At 40.0% G+C, this 27,776-nt stretch overlaps 1 protein-coding gene across 2 annotated transcripts; it reads right to left on the bottom strand.

Moving 5' to 3' along the window:
- Positions 1–630: 630 nt before the first annotated feature.
- RYK (receptor like tyrosine kinase) lies at positions 631–27,776 on the bottom strand. 2 transcript variants are annotated; one of them, XM_083506458.1, is made up of 15 exons: positions 26,633–27,776; positions 18,430–18,551; positions 17,121–17,220; positions 15,312–15,446; positions 14,043–14,099; positions 13,005–13,149; positions 11,616–11,716; positions 9,360–9,494; positions 8,411–8,497; positions 7,146–7,215; positions 6,330–6,462; positions 5,193–5,302; positions 4,162–4,321; positions 3,189–3,325; positions 631–1,775 (listed from the first exon to the last, which is right to left on the bottom strand). In XM_083506458.1, the coding sequence occupies exons 1-15, from the start codon at positions 26,829–26,831 to the stop codon at positions 1,664–1,666; spliced, it is 1,803 nt and encodes a 600-aa protein (XP_083362584.1). In that variant the 5' UTR covers positions 26,832–27,776; the 3' UTR covers positions 631–1,663. The 2 variants fall into 2 exon arrangements, with proteins under 2 accessions (XP_083362584.1, XP_083362585.1); XM_083506459.1 differs by having other exon boundaries at positions 9,360–9,485.

Raw genomic sequence — 27,776 nt, 5'->3', positions numbered from 1 at the left:
ACGTTCGAGAACTAAGCTGTTCAAAAACCAAGGTACGACTGTATAGGAAATTTGAAGGAAAGGTTAACTGAAGATGATTCACCAAGTAAACACTCTGATGGTTAGACACTGGGGGAAAAGTAAATGTACATAAGATGAGGGTGGAACAGCAGGACAATACCAGATATATGCATGCCTCTGCTGGTCCTGCAAGCTTTTCTGTGCACAGTGGCACAGCCCAGACTGAACAGTTTGACCAGCCTCATTTGGGTAGCTGTTTCATGATAGCGATGATTTATCCATAACAGTCTACAGTTTCAAAGTTTGTTCATCTGTGCCATGTGACTGCAAGCCTTTCAAACAAAAGGCAGAGCAGTTATTTATATATGAAAAAAAATACTTGAGTCAGCAATCAGCATACGTTAACTCTGTAGGCATAATAAATCAGTACAGGATCAGAGAAATAACATTTCTCATTATCTGTGACGGCTTCTATGCTCAAGAGATGATCAAGTGGCTTTACAGCCATCCCCAGAATTTGCATCAAGTGCTGATTAATGCATAATCACATGGTAAGCTTGATACAACCGAACAGTATCAGGGATGAAGTTTCTCATTAACTCATAATATACAGATATTTTACTCTTCAAATGCGGATTTACAAATATATTTATATATTTATATATTTAATTCCTTTTCAGGTCATAAAAAATCCTAAACACATAAACCAGTACCTTTTTAACAAGAAAATCTGCATTCTACAGTCCGAGGTGAAAGGCTCCTAATAGAGGGCTGCTTTGGCACTTCTCTGAAGGCCTCTAGCACTTTTCTTTTTTCCATAAAATTTATATACCGCTTGATTGCAGAGAAAAACCTCTAAGCGGTTTTAGCCTTGCAACATGAGGCTCCATTTTACTCTTGAGGTAAACTGGAAACAGAAACAGAACTGTCTGTCACTTTTAAAGGGGGAATAATGCATCTTGGAGGTAAGCCCCCCCCCCAAAAAAACCATTGTTTAAGAATGGGATTAAAACATAATAAAAAGGCCACTTGTGGTTCCAACCATATTGTGCTGTCGTCTTTTAAAAAAAAAGCAATGGATACTTTAAAAAAAAGGCTATTCCAACTACAAACCTGAACACCAAAACCAGTCAAGTCATTTTAAATAGTTTAAGCTGCAGCACAAGTCTTTTTTGGGGTGTGGGGGAAGGAGAAATTCTTTTTGCCACTTTAGATTTTTACACAAATGCCCCCATACATCAGTTCAAGCACCTGTGAAATTAAGTTTGCATCTTCTGTAACAGTGCCAAAAATTCATCCAATTCACATTCCAGTCTCTTATACTTACGTTTCAGGTTGGGAAATTAAAAATGTCTGATTTCCACTTAAGTGACACGTAGGATAAAACCTAACCTTACAAAAAACACCAGACTGCTTTATTAAGGCACAGTGATTTTGGAAGAAGGCAATCTTCTAGTTAGTGTCTCTGCTTCACACATGGGCTCCCTGATCCCAGTGATCTGATCCCAGTGTGAAAAATCCACTGAAATCAGTGAAGCCTACTTCCAAATAATGTGTTTTAGATAGACGTTATAGTGTATATAAATAGATGCAAACGCCACGTTTCACTGTTACATGGACACAGCGTCTCTTTCCAAGTAGAGCAGAGTGTGTATGCCTGGCATCAGACATAGGCTCCCAATGCTGCATGGAATTCGGTGAGGCACTGCACCAGCTGCTGAAATTTAGGTCTCTCCTCGGGGTCCAGTGCCCAGCAGCAAGCCATCACAGCAAATCTGGACGATAATAAAAAAAGCAAACAAAGGTAAGTAAGCTTGACACAAGTGGTAAGCCCTTTGGCCACAGGTTTAGTAACAGAGTAATAGTTCCTTATTTATATGCCACCCATCTGACTGGGTTACCCGCAGCCACTCTGGGCAGCTTCCAACAAATTAACACACAGTAAGTAAAGGTATTTAAAAGCGTGATATTTTTATCCCCTGCCACACGCTTTAATGTGTGGTAAGTATTGGAGACCTTAGCAACGTGGAAAGTATTTCACATTTTCACCTGGGTGAAAATTAGAAATCTACGGCAGGTGACGTCTAGTGAAGATACTCCCCAACCTAATGTCTCATAGTTGGTTACCCTTTTAAAGAACACAGCTTATCTTCTCTGTTCTTTTCAGATTTCTTTTCTTTTCAGTATTTGAAGTTTTTGCAAGATATTTAACATCCACTTTAAATTTATGTGTTTTCTTAGAAACATCTTTATCAGCAGCTTATAGCAAACTAACTTTAGCACAGACTTAAAAATGACTGCTTACCTCTGGAATACAGTGGGCAGAAACTGAACCAGGATAGGAATCTAATGACTAAGTTTTGCTTCAGTGCATAACAGGCTCAAAATTTAAGCCTCAAGTGGTCAGATTAGTATAGTTTTTGAGGGTTACTAAGTAAGAAACTGTAATGATTTCTTAGAAGATTTAGTGCTATATATGCATGAACGGTTTTAGGAAATGTAAAATTACATGCAGCTTCACAATCTTCCTTTTAAAAGCAGCCTCAACTCCTAACAGAGAAGTTCCAAGGAGTACAATAAAAAAGAAACACCACTATCATCAGTATGAGTCAATTTAAGACTGAGATTAACTGTTTATGTCCCCAAAAGAAGGAACCATGAATTGTGACAAAGCACTTCAGCAATGAATGGAGGGATAGAACTTTATTCCATAGCAACAGAACAAGTGGAACAGGAACCACAGACTACTACAACGTCAGCCACAGTAATCTGTATCACACATATAAGAAACAGGACATATTCTCCACCTATTCAGTTGTTCCCCACATGGTCCTCACTGAGTCAAGAGTATGAGTTGCACTTTACTGCAATGTATCTAATGTCATTCTTTTGATCACTTTTGAGGACTTCACTAATCACACCATATTTCCCAGTCTTCAAGACACAGAGGGATAGAAATGCCAACATACAGGCAGCCTCCCATTTACGAGCATCCAATTGACGTGTTACCACGCACACGCACATTGTGCCGAATCCTACTATACCCAAATGAAGTCCAATTAATGTAGAACGTATAATCCTTTCAAACACAGCAGTTCTTATTAGTTCGCACCGACTAATCATAGACATTATTTTCCACCTACATACACAATCTTAAGAATTATTATGCAACTCTAACAGTCACTTACAATTCATCAGGACAGTTGATTGGCTGAGCTATCCTGTATCCATCTTTTAGATAGGCTGCCATCTCAAAGGGGTCAATATCTACATATGGGGTTTGTCCCAAAGTCATCAGTTCCCATAAGGTTACTCCAAAAGACCACTGGAAAGAGTATCACATATAATAACTGGTTAGATTTTAGGAATGTTTCATATTTCTTTCAAACAAGTATCAGTTTCTTGCAAATAAGGGGCTCAGTCCATCTTTTATTTCAAATAAAGCTTGAAAACAAACAATTGTAAATTGCTGTGGCGTAAAACGGCCTATCAGACCTACTAACAGTTACCAGAGATATTTGTGTTACTGCTTTTACTCTGGTATGACTCCAAAATACAAAACATGTGTGCTGCATGTCTCAATATGAATTGCACATATTTTTAAAGGATTCAACACTTGTGGTGTGTGTATTGTTTCCTCTTATCATGCCACTAAACTCCAGTGGTCATACCTAGAGTATGCCTACTGATTTCAATGGGTCTACCCTGGGTATGATCAACGCTGGATATCACTGCCAGTTCCGTTAGCCTCAAATTTCTTTTTCTATAATCTCCTCAAACTTAACTTATTAAAATGAATACTAGGATATTCAGTGTGGGTTTGCTGTTTATCCAAAGGCTACTTACCTAACAAGTAAGTTGTTCTGTATGAAGATTTTTACAACTCTCATTGTTGTTTTAATTTAAAAATACACGGGAGGAATTCTACATCGTGCAATTGTTCAATCAAGGCAAGCATTTTGACTTGCAGGACAGAACGATTCCCACATCTCCTCTCCTCACTTGCTGTTCTGGGGTTCTCCTGAGCAACCCAGAGCCAATCTTGGGGGTTGTGGGGGGAGGAAGGAGGGAGGAAGTGCTGGAGCACAAGCCAAAGCCTGATGGCACTCAATAGTTGATTCCTGCCATATGTTTTTGTTCTGCTACCGTATCTTAACTTACCACATCACTAGCGCCAGAAAACTCATTGTTAACCAAACTTTCAAGAGCCATCCACCGCACTGGCCTGTTTTCATTGTCTCCGAGGCAATGATAATCCATGGGAAATAGATCTCTGGACAGGGCATTGTCTGTAATCTTCACCTGAAGTGCATCATCAATGCTGTATATTAAAATACACACAGACAACCACTTAGATAGGTAAGTTAAGCTCTTTACAGTCATATTATGTCATGTTTGCAGCACTACCTAGGTGACACTCAGGAAACAACAAGGCATTTTTAGACATACTCTAGCCTACTATGCCTAGTGCAAAACAATTTGGAGTAAGACATGTATCAAGAACCTTGATGTCATTTTAAAGTATTTTTTTCTTTTTAAATAAAAACCTAACAAACTGCATATTGGTAGCGTGATACCTTCCTATTTCATTGCTCCATTTGTCGGTCAAAATATAGAATGACAGCATGTGCGGGAATGTAGCCTATTGCCAACCATCAACTACTACAAATTCTTAACACATGATGGACGGATGCCCAAAAGTGGTACTGCATAAAGGCAACTGTGAAACTTAGCTTTCCCTATTAAGACAAGGGGGGTGGCCCTAGTGGCCCAAATGCTAAGAATCAAAGCACCCCCTATCTACAATATCCCAAGCATAGTTTCTGTTTCTTGTCACATTATATTGAGAGAAAACATTTGGAACTGGCTTTTTGTGGAATAATTGCAAACAAAGACAACAATTCATTTGTATAAGCAACCTAAAAGAACATGGTCATATTTTCCACAAATATGGTAGATGCTGGCCGATACCTACTAAGTTCTAGTACTGCGGTACCTCATACTTTGATTTCTGGTGCTCTCTTTATTATGCTGCACCTTAAACATAAAACTAGCTGTGCCAGACAGGTGCAGCTATCAGTTTGCAATGGGAAAGAGAGACTTGTACAGTGAATGGACAGAAGACCCATTAGAGGAGCATTTTACATTGCCCTCAACTGAGTGTCTTTAGCCCTTTACACTTCAGTACTTACACACAATTTCTAGCAGCCAGGTCTTTGTGAATGACCTCTCTTCGGGACAAGTAGCTCATTCCACAGGCAATCTGAATAGCCATATGTACAAGATCTTGTTGTGAAATTGCCTATAGAAATAGAGATTACAATTATAAACCTCCTTGAAATGAAAAGGTGGAGCTAATTTTTTTAAAAATAAATATATTTGAATAAAAAATCCTAGCTTAGTCATTATTTGCTACCTGTCCAAAGTACAAGCTTTTCTTACTGTCAATTTTCACTGATAAAATGAAAACTGCTGGTGCTTGTCCCAAAACATCAGGGACACCATATCTAATTAGCTTTCACAGTGGCAAAAACCAGAGTTAACAAAATTTCTGCTGCATTTCCTGCTACCACTTCTGTGAGAAGGGAGAACAGAACCCTTTGTGTGTTAGGTGCAAGTCACTGTGATCTGCTCGGTTCTAGCTTTCACAAGGCACAGGAGTCTGATTATATGCACTGGGCTCATAATTCAGCATCCTGAGATGCAGGAGTATGTAAACAATCACATACTGTGAAGCTCTTCTTGCTAGACGACATCTACTGTGTCACAAGCCTCCTGTGATGGAATTAGTTTGTACAACAACATATGCTGGTGGCCCTCTGAAGAATAAGGTGGCCCCAGAAAACACAAATGTTGGCTTTCCTAATCTGGGAAGCAGAAGAGATTAAGACAATTTTGAGAAGCTACCCTAGCAGGACTGGGAATATTAGGATTACACTTGATGTTTCAGCCTTCCCCTTGTTATTACACTACTTCCTATGTTTGTAATTAAGAAGCAACATGTATTTAAGCAGAGAATGAAACATTAAAGCAAATTGTTGTTAAAATATTGTTACCATGTCTGTTTCCTAAGGCTCTACTGATGCTTTCACTGACCTGGTGTCCTTTGGGTGTTTTGGACTGCAACTCCCATGAGCCTTGCGCTGGGGTTGATGGGACTGCAGTCCAACACTTCTGGAGGGCACCAGGTTGGCAAAGGCTGTTCTACTGAATGAGTTTTTCATACCTATGAATCCCTTGGAAATTCACCATGATCTCGACAGTTTGAATTTTAATTAAATCTAAATTGGTGACCAACCATTTTATATTCTAGATTAGCCACTTCTTACCTGAGGATTGTTAGCTTCTACCAGTTTGCACTGTCGCAAAAACAGCTTGAGATTTCCCCAGTTCATATAAGGCAACAGTACCATTGGTTTTTCTCCTTCCTCTATACAAACGTGAGTAATGGGAAGCAGATTTCTGAAAGAAATATAGTTCTGGTTGGTTCTGGTGGTGGTGGGGATTCCATTAGCTGTTCAACCAATAGTCCCACAATTGTACAGTGGACCCTAGGGTTACGTTACCTTCGGCTAATGTAACCTTTGGGTTGCGAACACGGAAAACCCAGAAGTGGGTTTTGCCGTGCGCGCATGCGCAGAAGCACTCTATCACGCTGTGCACGTGCACAGGAGCGGTGCTTCTAGATGCAGACTTTTCAGGGTAAATACAGACCCTCAGACCAAATTAAGTTTGTGTCCAGAGGGTCCATTGTACTGCACAATTACCACCATGTATCCCATTTCCTTGATTTATAATTTAGGAAAATGTATACCCCCTTTTTTAAGTACAAACACTGCTCGCAATCATAGTCAAATAGCTTTTCACAATTGCATTATAGGCCAAATATGTTATCCGAGAATTCTTGAATGAAGCATATGCAAAGTACACTTCAATTCCAGTCACCTTCAAGTTTGCACTTTGCCCGACTGAAGATGGCTCACATGAAGACTAAAACTGAAGTCTAGTGAAGTGTTTTTGCAGAATAAGCAATAATTAATAACTGTTTTCAACAGACTGTTGTGAAACTAAACTTTAGGTGATAAGCCATCAAATTCCCAAATACAAATGAAAACAACTTTGATTTCATTTTGAAGAGCGCTAACCTGTGATGAAGACCTCTGAGTTTACAGCTTTCTGTTAACATCATTGTCACTTGAACTTCTGAGGCCTGATCTAAAAAGGCAAAAGCTTGTTAGAACAAATTTGCATAGGCAAAAAAACAAACAAAAAAACAGCTAACAGACAGACACACATAAAATCCAAAATCCTCAAATAGCAAAATCACATACTAACATATTAAACATTCTTGATGAACAAGATCCAGACCAAGTTAATTGCATTAAAAATCCTCTTGAAATCAATGGGATTTAAGTTAGACTTTGTGAACTAGGTCCCACTATTTTCAACAGGACTTAAGCATGAGTCACATAGCTTAAGATGAAATTGACAAAATGTTGCAGTGTGGTGGGTAAAAAGGAAAAGGCTGTCACAGTCCCTTTTAAGAGATTGTGGGGAGACATCACAGAGAGGAACATATGAAGCTGCCTTAGAAAGCTGCCTTAGAACAACGATCCACTCTTTGTTATGGCCAGTAGTACCTCTCCAAGGTCTTTCCCTCAGCCTTGATACCCCAAATCTTTTAAAGAGATGCCAGAATCTGGACTTGGGAACTTGCGTTCTGCCACGGTCTGTAGTCACTAAATCTTTATAATAAACTTAAGGCAGTAGCTTGCCTTCCTTGTCCTTCCACAAAACTTCTGAGGGGACTGAGATGAGGGGCCATGAGATGGAGCTTCATGTGAAAAAGGACCAGTGAATTCTGGCAATCAGCTGAACATTGAAAATAGTTCACTCATTTTTAGATGCTGGGACCTGTAACTTCCTCTCTCCTTGGGGCTATGAGCTTCACATTCCACAGTAGACAAAAATTAGCTAGTGCTATGGTCCCTCTTTACTTACCATTCAGGCCTTTTTTCTTTCCTGTGTCCCCTTTTATCTCCCAAGCTGCAGAGCTAACCTACTAGACTATGGAGTAGTCTTCCCTCAACCATATATTTCCCCAAGGCTCAATGGAAGCCAGCTGTCTCCCAAATATGTACTAGCTCACCAAACCACCCCCTCTTTACTTCTTAGGGGGTCTCCATGTTTGGTTCAAAATACATACCTGAAATATACACACCCAATTCAATAAACTAAAGCCAGAGACAGAAAAATTACTAGAACGCGACCTGTTGGAATTCTGCGATTGTGGAAGAGGTTTAGCCCCAACATTCATTTTTCAATACATCTAGGAAAGAACTGTTTTGCAGAAGCAGTGACTATCCTATAACCTGCCTAACGCTGAACAAAAGTCATGCTGAAAGCCTACCTTTTACTGTTTTTACAAACATCTGCTTTTCTTTAGTAGGGTCTTTTTCTTCTATTAGCATTCCATGGAAAATTCGACCAAATGTGCCTGAGGATGAGAGCAATGAACGAAGAAAATGAGGTCAACAGAAATTTGGATACACATTCAATAAATCAACAGTGAAGGGAAATCAAGGTTAGCAGTGGACTCTCCTCTTGTGAAACTTCACATCCATCCATGGCCTCTTTGTTCAGCATTTCATCAACCTTTTCATAGTTGGCACTTGAACCATTATTTGCCAATCTAATTTAGAGGAGTTCAAAGGGAGATTGCCAACATAAGCAATAGAAGTTTTAACATTTTCGTGAAACCCTCTTTTGCTAACATAGTGGATTAGTAAGCTTACCTGCAAAAATGTAGCTCATAGATTAGTAGAGAAACTGATCAAACCTTAAAAAATATGCTAGTTTACAAGACTGACCAGAAGATTAGGAAAAAATAAAATGAGGCCCTGTTTTCCCCACTTTAGTTTCATTAAGCAAGATTTCAGAGCAATAAGATATATCATCAGAAATGTTTTGAGATATATTTGCCCAGTTCAATTTCCCCATAATATTCCCTATACCAAGGATAATTAAGCAGCATTGAAAATGGTATGCTTTTCAAAAATGGTATGGATAAAATCATTGTGTACAAAACATAATCATACACATCTAACCTCTTAAAAATGGAATTGCACACTTATCAGACACATCAGTCTAGATTAGATATAATGGCCGAACCATTGTTAGACATCATTGTTAGAAACCTGCCCATTTTTTTTTGTTGGTTATTTAAACAATCCACCCTACTTATAACTACCACCAGTCATTTGAGGTATCAACAATACACAGAAAAGGCCAAGAAAAATGAAAAGCATATCATGTGATTGATTGCATATTGACACATATGAGGAATTGTTTACTTGTACCTTCCTGAAGAACATCTTTTAATGTTATCCTCTCTCTGGAGATTGCTATGTCCTTTACTTTAGCCTTTGCCTCCATCAGTGTTACACTTTTAAGATCATTCTTCTCTATTCGTAAAGTAGGATAACCTGAGGAGCCAGCAGATCCAAACAATACCAATATAAATACCAAATGTAAATAGGAGTATTCATCATTATCTAGAGATGAAATTATGCTGCAAAAAAAACACACATGCAGGAAAAGAAACCTATGGCCCTGGATAGTACCTTTAAATTATTTAATGTTTTGCCACAGGATGCAATAAGAATAATGATCTTCTGGTTAATTACTGAGTATCATACACATTACAAGATTGAAACAAACAATAAAGCAAACACATTGCCCTCTTCTGGGCTTTAGAAGACATTGCTATATGCAAAGTGAATCCTGTGTTTATAATTTTTTAAAAATTGGTAAAGCATCTCAAAATTATTTTGGTTTCTAGTAAGAAATGTTCCAACGCCTTTCACAAGAACTTTTGTTTATGTAGACTGGGCGAAGCTTTATGCAGCTGGTCAATCTGGAACATTCATAGCAGCAAACTGAGAGGTCTCTTCAGCAGGAGGAAAGGTTACATAAACGAAATAAACTCTCCTGCCCCAATTCTTCCCAATGTCTCAAAGAGCTGCAGTTGCAGAGACTGATCCTTTACTTCCAAGAACCGTTTCTTGCTGGTATTCCATTCTAGTCTAATGGGCTCAGACGATCTAGACACTCATGGATATTACTGTTTTTCGAAACCTCCTTGAGGTATTTTAGAATCAAACATTATCCTAATTGTATGAAATTGCTAGAGCATTGTCCTTTCAAACAGTTTCTGATCTAGCACATCTTAATGGTTACCTTGCTGCCCCATAATAGGGAAGTGTCAAAGAGAAACTACTAACAGCAGTGCAGTCTAACGAACTGTTGCCCCAAGAACAGTAGCACAGAATATTTGGCCCCACTGTCTGCGGATGATGGAGGCTATAGCCCAACACCATCTGGAGACCCAGAAACAGAACACAAGTGAAACAGCAACCTTCCCATCTGTGATTCCCTGCAATTGGCATTGCATACGGCCTCTAACAATGAAGTTAGAACACAGCCAAATCCACTGATAAGAAAATTACTTACACAAGCAGTGATGATGGATGCTATCATTCAACCCACTTTGGGACCATTTGTCGTATTGTGCTACATTCTGGGAACCTCTTGAAATTGTGGGGTGGGCACCCAGAGTGTAATGGGACAGGAAACATTTCTTTTCCCCCTACGCCTGAACCCACATCATTCAGGGGGATCCCCCAATCTTTTTGAAGGAATACGGGTGGGGGTAGCAAATTGTCCTTCATGAGCTTACTGAAGTTAACTTATTTTAGGATCCAAGTCAATTGATTCAACCAATTTAAAAGTATGGTGAAAATTAATAATTATGCATATACAGAGAAAAGTTTGAATACATGGCAACAGTGTCTGCTGCAGTCTCACAAAGCAGAAGGGCAAGGACATGTCAATAATCTGAGGCAGCACAGAAGAACACACAGAAAAAATGATTTGCAGGTCATCATCCTACCCGTACACATTAACTGTTTTTCCAGCAGTCTGAAAATAAGTGCAGGCTGAGATCTAGGAATGAAACACAGACTCCAGGCAGAGCTACATGCACTTGGCAAAAGCATGTCATCTCTGTGTTAGCTCCTTCAGGGGGATTGAACATTTATATAGGAGAATCAGGGAGGAACCTTTGAAGAAAGTCAGGGTTCTCTATGGGTTGAGAATCCCGTTTCTCATACAATGTGCAGTACAGTGGTGCCTCGCAAGACGAAATTAATTCGTTCCGCGAGTCTTTTCGTCTTGCGATGTTTTTCGTCTTGCGAAGCACGGTCCATCGCAACTGCGCCTCTTCAAGCGGCTTTAAGAAAAAAGTGAACAAACTTGCAAGACGTTTTCATCTTGCGAAGCAAGCCCATAGGGAAAATCGTCTAGCGAAGCAACACAAAAACCGAAAAACCCTTTCGTTAGCGAGTTTTTCATCTTGCGAGGCATTCGTCTTGTGGGGCACCACTGTACTGTGATCTTATAGCCCAGAGAAACAAAGGTCACTAGGATGCCAACTCTAGACTTTTCACACATTTTCCTGTTAGTCAACATCAGTATGGTCTCTTAGATCACTATGACTAACACTCATACATAGAAAGTTGAGGTGTGTGGGTATCTGTAATTAGATTAACACTTACTAGTAATTGGTGTTGCATTGTTTGGAGTGTCAGCTCTCAGGTACTGTGTTGTTTGCGTTGAGGGCTGAGATAAGCCTTGAGAACTACTGCTGTCACTAATGCTGTTTTGGAAAAGAAAACACAATCATTTTCTAATTTTCAACCACTTAACTTTTGCTGAGGCTAAGACCCCACTTCAGTTGTGCAGCTAAAAAAGATTAATGAAACCAGACCTCTCCAAAACTCAACCTGAATGTAGCAAAAATGTCAAAAGCTTGTAATACTTTAAATGAATATCAGAACATGAAAAGGCAATCAAATAGCATTTTGATTAATAACGTTTTCAATCAAATCAACCGTAATTTAAGCAATTACACCTTTAGCTATTGCAAATCTTGCCGAAAAGGAAGACAAAATCTGTAGCGTAGTGGGGAAAGTCCAAACTTTTAAGTTTGTAGATTGAGTTCTGATGTGTTATAGGTTTCAAATACATTAGAGCAGATGTACGGGAAACTATACTGGGCCTAGCATTTTCCCAGAGTTTAGCTGGTGATATGTACAACGGAAGTCAGAATGTTCTTGTTTATGTCCCCAACAGAGAAAAGGGGTTGGACTGTGCTTATATAGCACTTACCGGGGGAAGGGGGGACACCTCTATTAAGTATTTGCGCCTAACTGTCTTTGTAAATTGACTATGACCACAATGAAGAAATGCATCCATTTTTTAAAAAGGAGTAACAGCCACACATTTTAAAACATATTTTCAAGTATTATTCAGTGATGTTAGAGGATCTCCCCACCCCCACCCCAATAAATCACCCCTTGCTCCAAGAATCTTCACTTTCAGTCCAACTGTTAGGGATGTGCAGATTGTAGGTAAGGAAATGAAGCTTAAGAATATTATTTAAATGGAGAGAATCTAGGGGTGGGAGAATCCCAAGAACTATCCTTAACCAGTGTTATTTGGAACCTATTATGATTAATCTTAACTCTATAGCACAGAATATGCCAGTCCCTTAGAGCAGCCCCACTAGATTAGGCTCAACACCCATGTAGCTAGCAGCCTGTTTTCACAGAGGCGAACCGGATGGCTATGTGAAGTCCACAAACAGGAGGACATGAATGCAATAGTACTCTCCACTTGTGTTCCCCTGCAACTGGTATTCAATACTGCCTTTGAAACTTGAAGTAGTATTAAGCCAACATGGCTAGCAGCCTGATAACTTAGTAAGTCTTGTATTGCATTATCTGGGAACACTGAAAAATAAGTTTTATATACTGCACTGACATTAAGTTCTCAATGTCAACTCTGCCAAAGCCTAGGAGCTACCTTTAGTGCATCAAGAAGTCCATATAACGTCTCAAACATGAAAACTGGAAAGAAAATTGAAGTCCACGTTTTTTCTTTACCTGTCTTCCAATTCTATTCTCTTCATACTGTGAAGATGCAAAACAGCTAGTATTATTGCTACCAGGAATATGACTGCACAGCAAACTCCTACACTGATATAAAACACACGCGTAGAAGTGGTGGGAGCTGCATTTACAGGATCAACTGAAATGGAAGAGCAAAGCATTACTGCAACAAAATGGATATAACATCTGCCAGCTTCAGCTAAGTTCACATACAAATGACTAAGTAACATGTTTGTTTTTATTTTCCTATTATACTGCAGTATATAATTTAAGCTTATGGTGAAGGAAAAAAGTGACTTCCAAGATTAGTTTTCGAAGTCTAAATATAAAATATTGAAAACAGTCACTAAGAGATGCCTAGAAAAACTAAACATCATAGCCTTTAGATACAAAACCTCTACATTAAAGTCTTCTCTAAGCCTTGTTTTCCTTGAAGTACAAAAAGAGAAGACTGATGAGTACCAAGGACAGAGAGATGCCCTCCACTACAAAGAACTCAGCTAATTATGCTAATAACTCAACATGAAAAAATTATGAAATTGCTTCCACCAAAAGGCCAATGGAGTTTTTTGTAATATAATATCTTCACTAGCAAGTTGCCTTCTCTCTATTTACTGTTCACAGGAATTCAATTCATATACCAAAATATTCAGCCATGTAACATGCAAATTCAAAAATACATTACATAAAAAGGCTGATAGCAAAACTAATCTCTTACAGATCTGCTTGGTGGAGTACCTGGTTCACAACATGATAATCAATTTAAAAAAAGCATGAAATACAAAAATGTGAAAGTACAAGCTGCTGGAGATTTATACTTTTTAATTTCCATTAATGAACAAAAAGTCTGTCTCTTAAAAAATCTGACCAATTTTCCTTATCTAACAGCAGAAGGGGAAGAAATGTGTTTGAATTATGTAGACTGATGATTTTAAAAGAAAATGACAAAGATCCTCAACCTCTCCTGTATGCTGTATACGAATAATGCTTTCAGGTATATTTCATTTAAAAATACGAAACACATTTACTTACAAATAGCTTTGCTGCTATTTTTGTCCAATACTGGTGGTTTTACTTCTAGCTCAGGTTCTAAAGACAAAAGGGATAAAAAGGGACATTTGATATCACTTTTCCTCTGAGTTTTACTTTTCATACCAAGACAATGAACAGAAGAACACTTTATTCCATCTTCTATCAATACTAGATCAAAAAAATGTCTATCAAGATCTGGCAAACCTAAGAATTCAATGTAGTTCACCTACTATAAGGAGGAAGTAACATACCACATAGTAACACCAACCACAAGATTTCAGTAGCATGGAGACTGGTCCTTTTACTTGCCTTGAAATAAAAAATAAATACAATGCTAACTGCCGATGGTTGACCCTCGTTTAAACATGTGCCCATTAAAGAACATAAGCTGAACTTTCAGATGTAAAACCCAACAACAGAACGGGGGTAGATTTAGCACATGGATACATTTGTATTTCATCCTTTGTGACACACAATATTTAACTTTCAAGCTTTCCCATAATCACTGCAACTATTCATACCCATGAGTAGATGCTATCAAGAAGAAATTTATTTACTGTATTTCAAATCCACCGTGCGACCCACACTTTCTCAGGCCATGTAAATGTAGCCAATTATGTTAACCCTTCCCTAGGTTTCCACCTTTCTAGAGGTCTGAAGCATATTGGTTATAGGTAGCTTCTGTTTCCAGTCATGCGTCTTGGTTTAAATATTGATTTCCTGCATTCCCAATGCTAGTAATGATCCTTTCTGGTTAACAAAATCTCCCTTTTACTGAGATACTGAAGCAAAGTTTTAGTACTGGTAAGCAAAGCCCTAAAATCACCTGCTCCCCTTAAAGGCCAGACCCTGTACCAAGATTGCCTGGGCTTGATAAATTTACTGAGGTTTGGCTAGAAGTGCAGCAGGGAGAGCCTTCTTGGTGGTGGCAGAAATTCTTTTGTCCACATTTATTGGAAGCTCTTTTTGACACATTCTCTGCTCCAGTACACCCCTCACATCCCATACCTCACACTGCTCAAACAGGTCTGTCCAGTACTCTCAAAGCCAATCTAAACAGATCTGAAATGTCTGCTTCCAACTAGGCAAATTACAGCTCCCAACACTGGTGGCAGCTCCTACACACTTGCTTTCTCTGGTGTTGGGTGGGAAGGGAAAGAATAGGAAAAGGGGGGTGGTGGAGGGACTCTAGCTGTGTGCAATGCAAGTGAAAAAAATTACAAAGCTGTATTGCCCCTTTAATATGAACAGTGAATAAAAATGTCTTACTTTTGTAGCACATTTTCCTTCGTTTGAAATTTAAGACTGTGATATTTTTGGAAGCATTAACGGTCATGTTGAGCTGCATTAGTACCGTAACATCAGAGTCTAATCTGCCTGTGCAAGAGAGTTCCACCCGAAACACTGTAAATAGAAAAGCCACATACATACATGTTTTTAAATGATAAAATGAAAAACCACACACTTTAAATCAGCAGTGCAAAACTGCCTTAACTCCTGAATATTTTTAATTCCTTTGTTACAGCTTTCTTTTGTTACACGATTTCTTGATTCCTCCTTTCCTGTTCCTTAAGATAAGAATAGCCCTGCTAGATGAGACCAAAGTCCTTTCTAGTCTGGTATCCTGGTTCCCACAGTGGCTAACCAGATGCCTGTGAGAGGCCACAAGCAGGACATGAGTATAACAGCCTTCACTCACTCTTGCTTTCCAGTAGTTGCTATTCAGCCACTGCCACTAACATTAACACTGATATTGGAGACAGTATATAGCCAGCAGAATTAGGAGCTATTGACAGTTGTATTTTCCATGAATTTGGCTTGAATTTAGACAAACCGCACTTCGGCTAAACAAACTATGGTTTATATTCAAATCATCCTTTTCTCTAATCCCTTCTTTTCGAATTAATTTTATTGTACAAAATAGTGATATACAGACCACCTTCAATATATGAATATGTAAATGCCCCCCCCCCCAACACACAGGTATAACACATCGACTTTATAAACATTGTATTCATAAAACTAGGAATTTCAAAATTGGCACATGGACAATAACTTACCTATCCACATAAAACACTGAATTCTTTTCAAAGATTAAGAAACCAAGATTTGAAACTTGACAATGGCTTATATAGGGTTTCAACTAACATACTCAAAGCGGACCCACTAAAATCAATGAAGTTACTTGAGTCTACTCATTTCAATAGGTCAACTCCAAGCATAATTAGCTTATTTTTATTATATTCCCCCCCCAAACAGCTTAATACTTAAAATCTCTAAGCAAATCTCAAAAATACAGACTTGAAAACAAATAAGAGAAATCTTGGAAAAACAGGGTCCAGTTTTACAAGTCAGGGAAAGCCTGATGTACGTTTCTCAACACATCTGAAAAAACTGATGGGATGGTGCTTCACATACAGTGGACCCTCAGGTTACATTACCTTTGGGTAATGTAACTTTCAGGTTGCGAACGCAGCAAACCCACAAGATGTGGACTTTTTGGGGTACGCACAGACCCCTGGAATGAATTAAGTTCATATCCAGAGGGTCCACTGTATTTCAGAAGGAAGGGCATTCCACGGTGCATGTGCAATGGGTGGAGGAAATGTCCATTTTGGGGTCACTGCCTTGTGATATTCTGTAGGGTTTGGTGCTACAAGTAAAATTTCTCCACAGAATCAAAGTGATCTTACAGTCCTATACATGGGTAGGCGGTCCATTAAGTAAACCTGGACCTGAGTTGTCCAGGGATTTATATTAATTTTATTACAGACTTTACATTCCTTCTTCCAAGGATCATATGCTAATAGCAGACCTTGAGCACACCCTAGTAGCTAACTGGCAGCCAGGGCAATTCCCTCAGCATGTGAGTAATATCTGCACATTCAGGTACTTCACTCCACAACTGGGTCACAGTGCTCTGCACCAGCTGCAGTGTGCAGATCAATCCCAAAAGAAAAACCACATGAAGCACATTACAGTAGTTCAACCGTGAGGTTACCAACACATGAATCAAGGCAGTGAAGGTATCCCCATCAGCACATAGCATTACAGTTTGTGTAATGAAAGACTACTTACCTGATAAAGTACGAGGGACTTCTCCTTGTTCAGAAATATTTGCTTGTGGCATATCCATAGCCAATAGATTATCAACCTGAAATCCCAGTTTATATTCAATCTGTAATGATGTGCAGAACAAGCCAGAAAGAAAATATGCTCACTAAAAGGGTATGTATTTGCACTGATTTCTACATGAGATAAATTAAGAACCAAATTATCAGAAGCATGTTGCTAAGTGTCCAACAAAAATGAACAAGGTAAATTCAGAGGATGAAATCAGACATTGCCTTAATCTACGTGCATCTCAACCAAGCAATTATTAGGGGGAAGGGTAGAATCTGGATCAAAACCAGAAAAAGGGATCTGTAAGCAGAACAGATACTAAACCATATCAAGATGTGGAGATGATCAATACAAAGTGACAGGCGGGAATCACTTTCTGCCAGAAAAACACATTTCCATTCACCCCCAGAGATCTACCTAAAGACCTAGTTTTCGATACTGCCAGAACAGTTAATATTTCAGCTTTATTAAGCTGGATGCCAAAATACCACTGTTTGAATTATATTTAAATATTCAAACCAAAAGCCAGCTATCCTTTTAAATGTCAAACAACTTTTCTGACTCATGTGTGTACTGATACCATCTAATACATGTTGTATGGTTTCCAATCCTGAACTCAAGGCAAAATTATGGTTTACAGATATCTGAATTGGGCAAACTATAGCTACTGAGAAACAGGGAGGGAGGGACTCTTATGTATTTAAAGATGAAGCAGCACACAAGCCTAAAGCTCATTCATGAAAACCAAACTGTGTTTAGCACAAGTCATTGGAATCAAGCCTATGAAATGAAGAGAAAAGCCTTCTCACACACTATACTTCTAAAGTGCAATCCTAGTGTATGTCTAATAAGAAATAAATCCCACTGTGTTCAATGATACTTTCTCCCTGGTAAGTGTACACTGGGGTTTTATGGGTGCAATGGAGTTTACTTCCAAATGGACAATATTTAAGAATGGGATGTTGATCATGGACACACGCTGCACATTCTGCACAAGTTCATGGACTTCTGCTTCCTTCCCCCAGCTCCATGCTTGAAGCTGAAGAGGGGGTGGACAGAATCCATGAAACTGCTCCAGGCAGCAAAGGGTCTCAAAACCCCACCACAACTGCTACAGACAAAGCTGCAGTGTGTTATACCAGCTGTAGCACACCTTACACATGTAGCTTCAGTCTTAGGTTACCCACCCTGGTTAAGCCCTCCAGTGCCACACAATAAATACTGTTGCTTACTTCATCTACATAAAATAATAGTTGGTGCTTACCTTGGCCTTGGAATGCCAACTGAAATGGAGGCTGTTTGTCTCACTTGGTACCAGCAGATTAAAGGACAGAGCGTAGTGATTGATAAGGTCATTTCTCACATAATAAAGTTCTGCATCAATACCTAAAACATGTTTAAAACAAAGAGGGGGATGGAAATGAAGTTAAAAGCTAAGCTACAGCCACAGGCAATTTAGTAAACAAGAAATAAAGATTACTTGTTTAAGAGGAAACTAACATTCAGTGCCAGTTAAGTCAGTTTGACCCAATTTACCTTCAACATTTAAAGGAATGTTTAAAATCAACTACAACCCCCACCCAAACACCTCCTTCTCTACTCCTTAATGGGGGAGGAAACAAGCCAGAGCCTGGCTTGTTGTGGAATGGGAGCACTCTGAGCAATAAGCCTAGAATAAACCTTTATTATAAACAGCATGCAAACCAGGCTTTGGAAATGATAAAATCTCAGGTAGAATAGATTCATGAGTCCTTAGCATCAATGGAAACTTTCCTGCTATTGTGTATAGATGGTGCAGTCTCCTCCAATTGGTCCCATCAGTTCCAATTGGGACCACGGCAGGAGCAAAGGACTAAAGCATTCCTCTTCCCCACACTCTGATGAGGCTAAGGGGTGTGTGTCAATGTTTGGTTGTAGTAGTAGTTGTTGTTTTAAAAAGCTGCTATGAAATACGTAACTATGGGCTAAGTCATGTCTAGTATGAAAGGAGATAAGGAAAACACTACAAAAAGTTATGAATGTCCAAGGAAATGTGTACACAGACTCTCTGATCAACTGCAGACAAAACAACAGAATAATAATTGAATAAATTATTTAACTGGCATAAAGAAAAACTTTTCTGGAATCAACTAAACAAATCTACTTTAAAACTCTTCTGACTTGCAGACCCCATTAAGCAAGCTCATATATAGAAAGCTTAAGGCTCAAGGATCTAGTTTCTTGTTACTGGATCTTACCTAACTTAAAGCAAACCACATGACAAGGCCTGCTTTTTTTTTGCTTTAGATTTTAAGAGGAAACACTGTTTTGCACAGGCAAACCCTAAATCACATTAACATATATCTTTGTGCTCCACACTTGGACATAAACCAGAGAGAATAAATTAAATCAAGCATAGAACAAGAAGGTAGGCTTATGCCATACCACAGAAATACAAGGTCATTCTTTAAAGATTTTAACATAACACATTATGAAGCAGACAAGGAGAGGCAGGGATTTCATTCTTAGAATGAAGGATGCTGAGGAACCCTTGTATTCATTACAAAACTGGATCATGTCACTCTAGAAGCCTTAACAAAACCGTGGCTTTTTCAAGGGGCTCTTGCATAAAAGAGCTTTAAATCTTTGCAGTTTTAGAAAATACAAAAAGCTCTCCTCAATTAGCATGGGAAAGTGATTTTTGTTTACTTAAGAGGGGCTCTTGTGAGAACTCCCCTCTTGAGGAGCAAGACAGACAATAGGTGGGTTTCATTTTCTAAACGTTCAACAGTGTTTGAATTACTAGAAGCAATTCTAGTATTATCTTCATCTTTATTGCTTATGTTCCTTGTGTCTCCTGTAAATTAAAACAATTTCTATGTGCCAGTTTAACTTTCTTTTTAGAAAGTGGGTAGCTTTTTAAAAGTTAGGAATGCGTTATCAGAAATTTAAGCTATCATCCATAATCATTCAGATGGGACTTTTCTAAGAAAGCCTTTGTGTGTAGACTTGGAAACATGCAATACAAGTTTTCCTCTTAACCAAGTATGCACAAAATCACATTCATTACATTAATCACCTTCCTTTGACTTACATATTCTGCTACAATTCACATCTTACCAACCACCATGCATAGCAAGAGCTAATATCCACTGAATGACCTACAGGAACTGGCACGATCCTAACAGTTCACAATTCTATTCAGTCTCATGGAGCAGAAGATATTTCCAACTTCTATTTTGCAATCCAGTTCATGTGTGCATCTTATGGTATGAGAAGGTGGAAACTGCACAAATATGTCCCTTTCCTCTCTCACTTGATGCTGTGCAAGGCCAGCAGCCAACTGATTTCTCAGTTTTGTTTCCTTGGGGCTTACATCATCATGAAAATTTATGCTGCTCCCAACCAATTGATTTTGTTTGAGCTTCACCAAGTTTCGTAGTTGAGACATAAATGTAACAAGAGATTTGAGAACTTCTGGCACAAACTAAGAAGAAACACAACAAATATAAATTCTCATGGATACTATTGAATACACAAAACATAGGAACAAAAATCCTAATGTAGCTAAAATTCATGTCTTCAGTTGCCACAGTAGTGCCAAAGGGACCCTTCAGAATGTCTTTGTTTCTCTTCCCATCCACTACAATGCAATTCATGACTGAATAAATTTGTTTACTATGAGGTATTAGGCAGGGTTGTTAGTTGTGCCCGCTGCAACAAATCACGCTAAATAGAAGACATTCTACATCATTTAGGCTGTGCACCATACATTTAAAGCAGATTTCTCATCTCCAAAGAATCTTGGGAGCTGTAGTTTCCCTTGAAGACAGTTGCAATTCTCAGCCCCCTTCACTACAGTTCCCAGGATTCTTTTTTGGGGGGAGGGAGATTAAAGTTTGAATGTATGGTGTGTACACAGCCTTTCACAGCTAATTAAAGGAAGCTAAGAAAGAGATCTGGATCTAAGAACTAGATAACTCTGACTAATTTCATGTTGCTTTTTGCATCTTTTAAAAACAGGCAAGCAGATATCAAATTGTCTTATATTATGCTGCCCCTATCTTTGCTCTTTTTTCGCACATCTAAGTTACATTGCCTATGGGTACGTTTGACCAAAATATTTACTGCATGTCAGATACGTAATGTCAATGAATCCAACATGGGGAATTGACTTCCATAAATCATTCCCCGCCCCCTGAAATCAAGAGACAGAGCACACACATGTACTTCACTTTTCCAAGCAATCCGAATAAAAGTCAAGGAGAATTAATCAGAACCATTAAAAACACAGAGCTGAAAGAGGAAGTGAGAAAGTGCACCTCTTACAACTTCCTTCTTCAGCTCTATGTACTTTTTCAAGAGAGAAAAGGGGGACAGTGAGGGGGTAGGCTTAGAGGTTTCATGGGAATCAAGTGAACCTCAAGGACACCACTGTGCACACAAGCATCATGCTAGTTTTTGCTGGGCTATATAGCTAGAATTGTACAGACACAATCTATCTGAAGGCAAAGCATAACAAATTAGTTTCAAATTTTAAAATCCATTATTAATTACAAAGACAACCACTGGACATCTCATAATCAATCAGTCATTCTTCAAATTTCAGTAATTATTAATCAGACTCAAGACAAGGCTTCTCCAACCTAGTGCCCTCCAGCTGTACTGGATTCCAACTCCCATCAGCCCCATAAAGCATGGTCAGGGATGATGAGAACTGTAGTCCTAAAGATTAGAGGGAACCAGGTTGGGGAATACTACTCTAGGCACTTTAGTGGGTTGAACAAGGTCACCAAGAATACAAAGGGACCTAGAGACCTCTGCATCTACTACAGTCCTTCAGGAGTAGATTCCCACCCCTATAGTGTCATTCACAGGTCCAGAAGAAATATGAACCACTTACTGAAAATACACACTAGACACTGCATCCTGTAGGCACCATCACATAGAGTAACTGAGCACACAAAAGGTTTTAGAGCCTCCAGTCCCTTCTGGAGTCCTGACTTTAAAATCCAATGACTGTGTCTGAGAATTCTGAAGTTTGGCACCGACTCTAAAAGCAATTGTCCACATTATATAAAACATACCGTACTCAAAAACAGCACACTGCACTAAAATTTATGAACCATGAAGGGGGAGAGAAATCACGACAGTGTAATAAACCATCAGCACTGAATTAGTAAAACGATATATTTTATTAGACTACTGAGTGTTCAGAAATATAGTAAACATTCATCCTTTCAAAATTCTTTAGGCATGAATATTCAGCAAAAGTACAATAAAGATCTAAAGTTCTTTCAGGTCCTGGTGTGTCATTGCTCATCCCATGACAACAAATACTGCCAAAGATTCATTCTGCTGCATCAACATACTTTTACATCTAGAGTTGGTAAGTATATTTCAAATTTGTGGGCATCAGAATGAAGTTCTGGCCAGCATTAATTTTCTTCATGCCCTAACAATTTGGCCTCTGGAATTTATCCAGGCACTCTAATCTGCACAAAATGATCTTTATCTAAGCTTGAGTTCCACTCTGCCTCGTGATCCCAGATGGATATAGGCTGCCTCATCAAGAGCAATGGGAACCGTGAAACACATCTGTATCATGCACAGCTCCTTTGTACAACTGGAAAACATATTCAGCCATTTTAGCATCTGTCTCTAGCATCTCAGACTTAGATATTTAATAAGCTGGAGCATCCTCAAAGAGATACAGACAGTCAACTTAACAAAGTAAGCTCCTTCCTCAAGGTTGTTTTTGCCTTCAGTAATTGTTACTGCGTAGTCATCTTTTCTCCCTGAGCACTATGTTAAAGGACAGTTTTCAGCTAAGAAATAATTGTTCTGCAATATATCACACAACTCCAGGCAGATATATTCAAGTAGGACCATACAACTGATGAGATGGTGACATACAAAAAATCTAAAAAGGTTAAGTATTCAAAAGATTTTAAAAACACCTTAGCCTTATACACTAAAAGCTACAAGTCTGTCAATGTGCAGCATCTTCATATTTTGTTAAGAGAAGCACTTAATTCAAATTAACAGCCATATCTTCAGATCAAAATAGAACAATAAATATAAGTACCATATAAGTATGGTACTTTATTCAGCACTTTATTCAAACTTAATGGAAAATAAGACACCTAACAAGCATTGGTTCTCTTCACACACTAGAATGCTAAACCATTGTTTGGTGCTACACCAACAAATATTCACACACCAATTCAATAAATTAGTCTCTCAACAACTGCAGCACCCTGAAATGCCTTTCCACTGGAGAGGCAAGAATGTGGTGCCCAGGTGACTGCCATGGGTTAAGAGAACAGCTGAAAATCAGGTTAAAACAGCTCAGTTGAGTGGGCATTTGGATACAATTTATCAGGCAGTGATAAGAGATGTGAACATATGCTAGAGCTTTTCTGAGTTTCCCTCCCAGCTTTTGCTCCCCAAAATGCTTTTGAAAAGAGCATTTTATAAGCTGTTTGCGTATTCAGTAATGAAAGCTGCTGAAAGGGAAACTGCAAGTACTCCAGAAACAACTTTCAGTACCTGTGCATAAATCATTAGATACAGTACCTATCTTTAATTAAAACTTTGCAGTACATTATTACCAGAAGACTCCCCAATACCATCTGAGCGGTAAGTTGCAATGTATCAACTAAGAGATAGGATGGCTTTGAAAATGTTAGGTGAAGAGAGGCTACGACAACTATAGCAAGAATTATAAAGAAAACAGGCCTTTTCACTTTTTGTTTTATAATTTCTCTGTGATACGATATTCTCTGCACAAGTCCCCAGGAAAGCAGAGTTACAGCTGAAGTAAATAGCATAGATATGCAACAGGAACAGGCAACCGGCGATATACAGGCAGAAGTACTACTGACATGCCTGGACCCCCCCCCCCCAGCTATTTTCAGAACCTTAAAGGTTCTGGTTTTGTAATGATTTCTGTCATCCTTGTTCCGTAAATAAGTTTGAAAAAGTGAAGACAATTACGTTACTAGGATTACAAAGGTGTGAGTAAAGGAGGTCTTGTAATAATCTTAGGGACCTACCAGAGAAAATAATGTCCTGCAACCATTGTTTGATAGCTTTAAAAGAGAGAAGTTATAAACATTTGAAGTTGCCACATCAGTCTAACTGGGAAGTCCTAAAGTGCCTTGTGCACACCTGCACAAGACTGGAGTGGATTTACACCACTGGATAGCTCAGTTGGTCAGAGCATGGTGCTGATAATGTCACAGTCACAGGTTCAATTCGCACATGGGACAGCTGCAGATTCCTGCATAGCAAGAGGCTGGACTAGATCATTCTTTCAATCATTTCTTACTCTATGATTCTATGAAGAATATTTTATCCATTCACAACTGTGAAAACTTTCCCACAAGACATTGTGTGTACCTAGTCCCAATCCGATGAATCTGAGATATACACAACCCTATCAAGTAGAACTGCCAGGCAAACATATAGGAACACATTGTAACACCCCTCTTTCTGCAGTTACAGTGGTACCTCAGGTTAAGTACTTAATTCGTTCCGGAGGACTCTACCTAACCTGAAACTGTTCTTAACCTGAAGCACCACTTTAGCTAATGGGGCCTCCTGCTGCTGCTGCCACGCCGCCGGAGCACAATTTCTGTTCTCATCCTGAAACAAAGTTCTTAACCTGAAGCAATATTTCTGGGTTAGTGGAGTCTGTAACCTGAAGTGTATGTAACCCGAGGTACCACTGTATACCCATCCTACAAAATTTAACATGAATCCATCTTCTGTCAGTTTCTTATTTAATCACGCTTAGCACCTTCCTCCACATAAGTGGTTCTTTTCTTCTATGACATCCTGGTCAAAACCTATTCTCAGCCCCCCTTGAAACTATAGAAAGCCTCTTTGACCTCAGACAAATTACCTAGTTTAAGGCAGCACCAGGAGAGCAAGCCAGCACATCTAAAGACAAGCATCTGGGTAAAAACCAAATGTTTTTAATATTATAAATTTCCAAGCTATGAAAATAGACTTGTACAGAGCACACTGTTACACTGTAGCAAATTTATAAACAAAATGTGAAAAATTGTTTCTTTCTTTGACAGAAGTAAAATCACCTACATCAAACTACCTTTATTTATTGGCAAATTTCAGTTTTGAAGATTGCTTACTTTAATTATCATTTCTCCCCATCCCAACATCTAGTTAACCAGAGACTCAAAAATATGCACTTGTCTAGTCACCTGTGGCAAGTAAGCATTTCAATGAGAAAACCAGACAGTTATATTTTAATTTTTGTAATGTAGAAGAGACAGAGGGAGGAACATGAATGTATACATGAACAAATGAGTTAATAATTACTATTTTGAGCTAGTAATGTTTGCAGACATATTTGTAGGACTACTTACTCCTGAGTAAAATATGTCTTTGTAAGAGTCTGTGAATATTCATTACTGCATGTACAAATCAACAGCTTCAGTAATAGGTATCTGGATATACAATGCGCCATTCAAATGTTTTCAAATTCATTTTTTGAAAATACATATTGGAATAAATTGATGTGCACATAAAATTTTATTTCTGTAACTTGTGTTTTAAACTGAGATTTCACAAATTTATTGTATTCCATTAACAAGGCTTAAGCAGGACAAAATGAAGGCCATCACTGACCCTTCCATCCAAAAACACATTTACGTAAGAATTTCAGTGTTGTTCACTTTGGGGTGTAGGCAAAATCTGCCATATTTTGGTACATTTCATAAAGCAGTCAATATGCCAGGACCAAGATAAACAAATTAACATAAGGTATAAAGTGTTTACCCAGTCAAGTCTTAAGGATTTAGCATCTCACAGCATGAACTCCTAGGGCACAGCTGCATAAAATAATTTATTGTGTATGCACTGTACAAGCAGTACCACAAACCAACCCCTGTAGCACGTAAAAGGGCTTGAGTCTAAACTGAGTGCGACCGTCCCTATTTGCAAAACACACCCACCCGCCAAGGAAAGTCTGCTGCTGCTGCTGGCCTTGGTTCTAGGCTTCTCCCGCTCCCTCCTCCTTCACCATGAAGTGGTTTGGGTGGCTTTTTGGGTGGAGAATGTCAGCGCTTCACCCGGGCAGTTGCAAAGCGCGGATTTGGGAATTTGCACCGTGAAGCACATTTGAAGCCATTAGGTCCCCCCCTTCTCCCTCCCCCAGCCACGTATTTTGTTTCCACCCCGAAACCCAAACCCAGCCCCCTCTCATAAAGCCCTGGCAAGCAGGCGAGTCGCTGAGCGGCATTAGCAGAGCAAGGCCGTACAAGGAACGAAGGCAGGACCAGCCGGGGAGAGGCGGGGAAGGGGGTGCCTGGCCAGACGCCCCCCACCCGCCGCCGCACGGCCCTCTCGGGATCCCCCTCCCCTCCCGGAGGAAGCCGAGCCTGGACGGAGACACCGCGGGGCCCCTCCCCCCCTCGCAGGCAGGCGCGCACGCGGAGAGGCAGCCGCCGCCCCTCACTCACCGATGAGGCGCCGCACCTCCTCCTGGCTCATGTAGACGCTCAGGCCGGGCCCGGGAAGGGGCGCCTCGACGGACCCCCCCGGAGCCTCGGAGGCCGCCGCCGCCGCCAGCAGGAGGAGGAGGAGGAAGGGGCGGAGGCGGCAGGGCAGCCTCGCCTCAGCCGCGCCGCAGCTTCCATCCCCCCGGCCACCCCGCACCATCGCTCGCTTCCCGGCTCCCTCGGCGGGGCGGGGAGGGAACCCGGCGCCCCTCCCCACCCGCGAGCCCCTCACACTCGGCGGCGGCCGCTCATGCTCCGGCCGCGGCGCGCGCCCGCGCTCTCAGGGCCGGGAGTCATGGAGCAGCCTCTTTTCTTTTCCCTTCTCTCTCTCTCTCTTTTTCCCTCCGTGCGCGCGCGCGCCCCCCTTTTTCCGCCCGCCCCTCCGGCGGAGCCGAGTCAGGCGAGCGAGCGAGGCCTATCCCCCCAGTCCAGTGCGCGTGCGCGCAGCGCCGGCGGACGCGGCAGCCCGCCTCTCTTTCCTCCCGCGCTTGCGCAAAAGGGTCCATAAGAGGCAGGCAGGCGGGCTCCTGCGAGCTAGAGGTGGGGTTTGGGGGTTTTTTGCCCACCGCGCCCCCTCCCTTCTGTATACCGTGACGTCCCATTTCACTGAACGCTGAGATTCACCTCCCCGAGATGGGATCCTGTGCGCAATTTCCCCAGGAGTAAGTAAACGCATATTGGATCGTGCTGTTTACCTCTCTGGTAAGAGTGAGAGCAACTCAGCTGCAAAGCTGATTTTAAAAATTCCTGCGAAGGAACCTGCTCTGTGTAGGAGCAGGGCCGCCTGCACAGTGTCATCGCCGATTTTTGACGTTGCGAAGGGTCGTTTTGCATATATATTAAGTGCTGATTGAATTGTCACTGGCTGCACTTTGGCATTTCATTGCTGTTAACTGGAGAATGACACTCCGTGCACCTAATGCAGTGAGTTCTGGTCCACCGAAAAATGTTATACCATGATAAAATTCGTTAGTCTTTAAGGTGCCGCGGCAAGAGACTTGTTTTTGTTCTACACCGTTATGTATGACAGAACCAATGTTTGTATAAAACAACAACAAAAAGAAATAAATATGAAAAGAACAACATGTCTGCCAAATAAAATAAA

This window comes from Podarcis liolepis (genome assembly GCF_965112155.1).
Source record: "Podarcis liolepis genome assembly, chromosome: 5".
In the NCBI taxonomy this organism is placed as follows: domain Eukaryota; kingdom Metazoa; phylum Chordata; class Lepidosauria; order Squamata; family Lacertidae; genus Podarcis; species Podarcis liolepis.
Note: the sequence above shows the minus strand (reverse complement) of the source record. Positions and strands in the feature narration are given on the sequence as shown.